Source organism: Ceratosolen solmsi, unplaced genomic scaffold (assembly GCF_000503995.2).
Source record: "Ceratosolen solmsi marchali unplaced genomic scaffold, CerSol_1.0 scaffold29, whole genome shotgun sequence".
Taxonomy (NCBI): domain Eukaryota; kingdom Metazoa; phylum Arthropoda; class Insecta; order Hymenoptera; family Agaonidae; genus Ceratosolen; species Ceratosolen solmsi.
In genome coordinates, this window is record NW_011948417.1 from 4,111,977 (window position 1) to 4,117,632 (window position 5,656).

Here is a 5,656-nt window from a genome sequence, read left to right on the forward strand (position 1 = left end):
AATTATAGTTGTATTGTCTACGCGTACATATAAATAAATATTGTGGTTATTTTTTTTTTAAGATTTGTTATAACTTTATTTATTATTTATTATGACCATTATTTATTTATTTATTTGAATCAGAATCTATTATATGATAGTATAACATGTCTTTTGTATAGAATTGTATATATAGAATTCTAATAAAATATTATCCTGAATTTATTTTTAGTATAAGAAAATATAATTATTATTGTCAATCGTGATAAAATAATAAAATATGATAGACAAATCAATCGGGTCTTTATGACCAGACGCATAAATTATAATGAATTGAAATTTGTGTTTTGGGACATATTGAGAAGAATAAATCATTTAGAAATTCTTGATTTAATAAACATTTTTTATAGATACGAACGAAATATTACGACTTATTGTTGTTGCTTATCTCTTAAATAATGAAATTATTAGGAGTTACAAATAATCTAGTAATATTTTATGTTATTATTTTTTTTTTATCCTATTATTTAAGCCGATTTTTTTTATTATGTTACTTTTTAGGAACTAACACAGTTAATTTTACAGGATGCTTCATTGCTCAGAATGAACAAGTACAATTAGAAAATGAAAGTAAATAAATCATCGACAAGGTAACTAGAAAAAAGAATATCGACAAGAAAAAGAATCCTTTTAAAAAATAAAGGCGGTTGCAACTAAATTCATACCAATCAATTATGTTATAGTTAAAGAATATTTAAAATTTATTGTATTTATTAATTAATAATTAAGTGATAGATAATTTGCATATTATGCGTTGAATGAATGTGAAATATTATGGCGCTACTCAGCATGTCTTATTAACCTACCCTTTGGTATATTATTTCACATTATTTTCTAATAATAATTAACTATCCAAAGAAAACTTATTAAAAAATCTTGTTCGTAAGATATATATCAAGATTGATTAATATAATCAGCCTAATGAATGACAATAGTTGTAATACTTATTGATTATGGAAAGTTTTATACGTATTTTTCAATTATTAAACAACTACGTAAAATATATTTAGTTTTCGAATTTTTTGCATATTATACATAAAAATATAATAAAAATACATTTTACATTAACAAAGTATATATTTTGCAATCATCATATAATAAACAAGGTATATATATAAGTCGTGTGTGTGTGCGTGTGTGTTTGTTTGTGCGCGCGCGCGCACGTGTGTGAAACAAATATTTATATATATAAATACTTATTTTTCATGTAAAATCTGGCATTTGTATAACTGTCAATAAGTCTTCAATGAATTTATTGTACATTTATTAAAAATTAGTACATTGTCTCATATTCAATAGTATATAATTACTCAATACCACATAGATTATTGTTTATTATCAGACGTAAGTATAGACTTCCTGTCGTATCGTAAGCATTTTTTTATGTACATTGTGAAAAATTTACGAAATTCTTCACTTTGTGGCGCCTAGTTTCAAGTTATTATTTATTTTTAAATTTTATAGTATAATTTATATATATATATATATATATTTATATTTAATAATATACTTATTTTTTTCAATAAAAATGCTCCATATTTTTTACAGTATATATGAATTTTTTACAATTTTATATTCATTTTTATACGATTTTTGAAATATTTTACAATGTTCTTTTATAATATATATTATGATAAAGTTTAATTTGCAGTAAAAATGGAAAATTTCATTATCTCATTATTATAAAATTCTTTTCTTTTCTACCCCCCCCCGGTTAAATTAGGAATATAATTAAGGTTTTTCAATATTGTAAAAATGGTATTGTAAAAAAATATTATTTTAAAAAAATTATTAAGATACTATTTCTATTTCTATTTATCCATGAAAAAATTAATCTAAATTCCATTTCTTTTTTTTAGATATAAAGCCTTTTTACTATACCTAATATTTTTGCCCAGTTATCGAAATATTAATTATCGTATATAAATTATTTTAACACGAATACAAATTTTATATAACGTATTCAGAATAAAACATTTACAATCGTAAAAGCAATATAAATGCAATTAATGCATAATAGTCAATGCGCAATAGTTAATTTGAAAAACATTTACGAACACATCATCAAGTGATTAAAATGATTATACTTTCATTGCAATAAAAATATTTGCAAAAACATTAATTGTAGCATCTCTGAGCGATTAGAATATAGTATATATATATATATATGTATATATATATATATATATATATATATATATATATATATATATCAAAATGAAATGCAGTATTTCGAAATTTGCGTAACTAGTTATTGTGAGATAAATATCAGATATAGGAATTTTGTAAATTTAAACTTTCGTTTGATAATTGATATCATTACGCATATATATCTGTGAGACAGGTAATACAAATGGTGATACAATTATTGTATCGAAAACTTTTCAGAATTCCAATAAGCTTCTAACGTTATTTTTTGCATTATGCCATCATTAATTTGATGCACTCAATGCATTTGTGTTTATAAATAAAAAAACTTTTAAACATTAAGAAGAACTCGTTGCAAAGAAAATTTTTTTATTTTAAATAGAGCAAGCACATTAATATTATAATATCCTCTTATCAAAGAGAGATTATGAATTGTTGCATTTGAGCAAATATTAATCTATATCAACATTTATCCTATATAGGATAAATAAATAGTAGGAAATGTTTCTGCTTAAATTATTATGCATGTGGAGGTCATGAGAAAGGGTTTGCTATTAAAGTTTTAAAACAATTCAATGTAGTGTACGTAATTAGGAATATTCAATATTAATTTCAGCATTATAAATTATCGTATTCGTACGAAGCTGAAACTTTATACGTTGAGATAGAGGATTGAAATTAGATCAAATTATGAAGGATGTCGATTTGCTTGCTCATATCCCTATTACTTTATAGGCATCTGATCTATACAATGTTCTTCGGTTAAATATCATTTTATTACAATTAATTTATATTATACTTTACCATAGACTTGTTGATGTCACTCTTAGAAATTGAATTTTCGCGTAATAATTTTGTCCAACTTTACTAAAACTCTACGAAGTAAAATGCCTGTTACGGACAAAAAATTGAAAGTTAAAAGTGGGAGAGGTATTAAAGCGCAATTCAGTTATTTAAACAAAATATTAGCAACGAACGTTCCAGGCTATGCCATGATGACGTCACGACCAATATCATCATGGTAACAAACATCATCTTTGGAGAATTAGTGCGATAATATTTAAGGGCTGCAGTTCAGTTCGCCTTAGTCTATTATCCATTACACAATCATTATAAAACGCACTATATATTTTCGATCACATCTACAGAAACCACAGTTTATATATATATATAATTAATAATAATAAATTAAGTAATAATCTACGAAAGAAATAGTGACATTTATTCTAAAATTATTAATAACGTATTAGTGACTATAAAACAATAGTGAAACATAAAATATATACATAAGCAACTCATACATAAGACAAGACCGATGTAATAAAGGTTCGGCATTAACCATACCACTATTGAAACATATCACAGATAAGACCGACGTATCATAGGCGCGGCACCAAAGTACAACACAAACATCAACAATTAAATGTATGCTAAGATAGCATTTATTAATAAATACAACAAAGGAAGAAATACATTCATAATACGTAACAATAAAGGAAACTTTACATTAAATCTATTATATTATTTATACATCATAATCAATTAATTATTATTATTATATTTAATAAAGAAATAACGATAAACATTAAAGGTAGTCTTGAATAATTGCACTGTCCCTTCCACTTGCCAGCAACACCTTCACCCACCATCTAAGGAGGTTTTTAGTCTGATCCCAAACAATGCCTTGCATATCATAATTGATTTCTATTGTAATTGGGTGTAATTCGAGTGAATAATTATTACATTTACTAAACGAATTTTTTCTTTGAACGAAATATATCCTGTGCCAATGAACTTTCAACACACCACAAAACTCATCAGTTTTCGAAAGTTCGAGTTTGACAAACAAACTATGACAAATAGTACATTCGAATCATTATTTTATTACCATTCAGTCACAACTACCACCATAAGACACACGAGGCGTACGTGCCTGCGTACTTGTTTGTGCTGCTCTTACGACGTAACTAATAGATTGCGATTGCTTACATCATAGGATCAAGATAAAACTTCAGTTCGACCAGGATTTCTTTCGTAGCGTCGTTCGAATGGAGAAAATTATTATGGAGACTTTAGAGCGTCGCCCTTATGTCCCATCACTGCCAAAGCCCTCGTAGCTTTGGTGTCGAGTGCGGATAATAGGATGCGGAGGAGGCGGAGGAGGCAGTCAGGCGTGGCTTTTTAGCAGGAAGCTCCATCGGCTTTGTAAGAGAGCGTGGAGCGTAGCCGAAGGGATATAGGTTTTCAATGTAGTTGTCCCGGCATCCGCGTTTCCTATTATATATCGATCAGCTGTTGGCGATGGTGGCGATGGTGGCGATGGTGGTGGTGGTGGTGGCGGCGGCGGCGGCGTACTCGTTTTCGTTGTCGTCGTTGCCGTCGTTGCCGTCGTTGCCGTCGTCGTCGTCGTCGTCGTTGTCGTCGTTGCCGTCGTCGTTGTCGTCGTGGTCGTCGTGGTCGTCGTCGTCGTGGTCGTCGTGGTCGTCGTGGTCGTCTATAAGCGATTCGGCGAGAGGGTCGGGTAAGAGGAGATGAAGAGGGAGTCAACGACGGGGATCGGGTGGGGCGTTAGGGGGGTGGAGGTGTCGTCGTGGTCGTCTATAAGCGATTCGGCGAGAGGGTCGGGTAAGAGGAGATGAAGAGGGAGTCAACGACGGGGATCGGGTGGGGCGTTAGGGGGGTGGAGGAAAGAAGCGCGCGCACGCCACGAACCGAATCCCAGAGTCGAGGCTCAGTCCCGAACAGCCCGCGAGCCATGGCCGAGCCGGAGGAGCTGGAGTTTCGCGTTACATACCCGGGTGGCCCGAGAGACTCGGCTAACGACGAGTTCGTCTTCGTTTACGAGGAGGATAAGAGGCCGTTGGTCGTACTGCTGGGCTGGGCCGGCTGCCAAGACAAGTACCTCGCCAAATACAGCGCTATCTACGAGGAGAGGAGGTGCGCCAGCGTCCCCATACACGCGCTATTCCGTAATCGCTTCCCGTCCACGGATTTTGCAACTGAAAAACTCCCGGCATTCCATCCGTATGCTGGGACGTTATTAGCTCGCGGGTTAATAGACCTCGGGGAGGCGGATGGCCGATCGATTTTGACGATGGCCTTAACGGAGTTTGCCTTAAGCTTTGTCGAAGAGGACTCTTAGCGTCCCTTTGTCCATTTAGCGAGCACGCGTAATTCACATTTTGTAGTGATTATTTTACAGCGAGAGGAATCCAAAGGTCAAAAAGACTTCTCGCATATTAATATTAATAAATCGTCCTCTTTGGTCGTGATAATTAAGCATTTTCTTTTTTTTTTTTTTTAACGCGAATGCTTTACGGTCCGAGTGGCTAATTAAGCCGATATGCAAAAACGAACAACTACGTTATCGATTTAATGTGTAAATTAATATAAAAAGATGGCTTTTAAAGTCAAAGACCTTTCGAATAAGTGATAGAGTGACAGGGCAGGGGGCGGGGGGGGGGGAAGA

The 5,656-nt window shown here is 32.2% G+C and overlaps 1 protein-coding gene across 1 annotated transcript in view; it reads left to right on the forward strand.

Moving 5' to 3' along the window:
- Positions 1-4,907: 4,907 nt before the first annotated feature.
- LOC105359683 (transmembrane protein 53) overlaps positions 4,908-5,656 on the forward strand; it is a 4,635-nt gene continuing 3,886 nt past the window's right edge. The window contains exon 1 of the mRNA XM_011496328.1: positions 4,908-5,124. Coding sequence (XP_011494630.1) covers positions 4,943-5,124 — 182 coding nt within the window. The 5' untranslated portion in view covers positions 4,908-4,942. The remainder of the gene's footprint in view (positions 5,125-5,656) is intronic.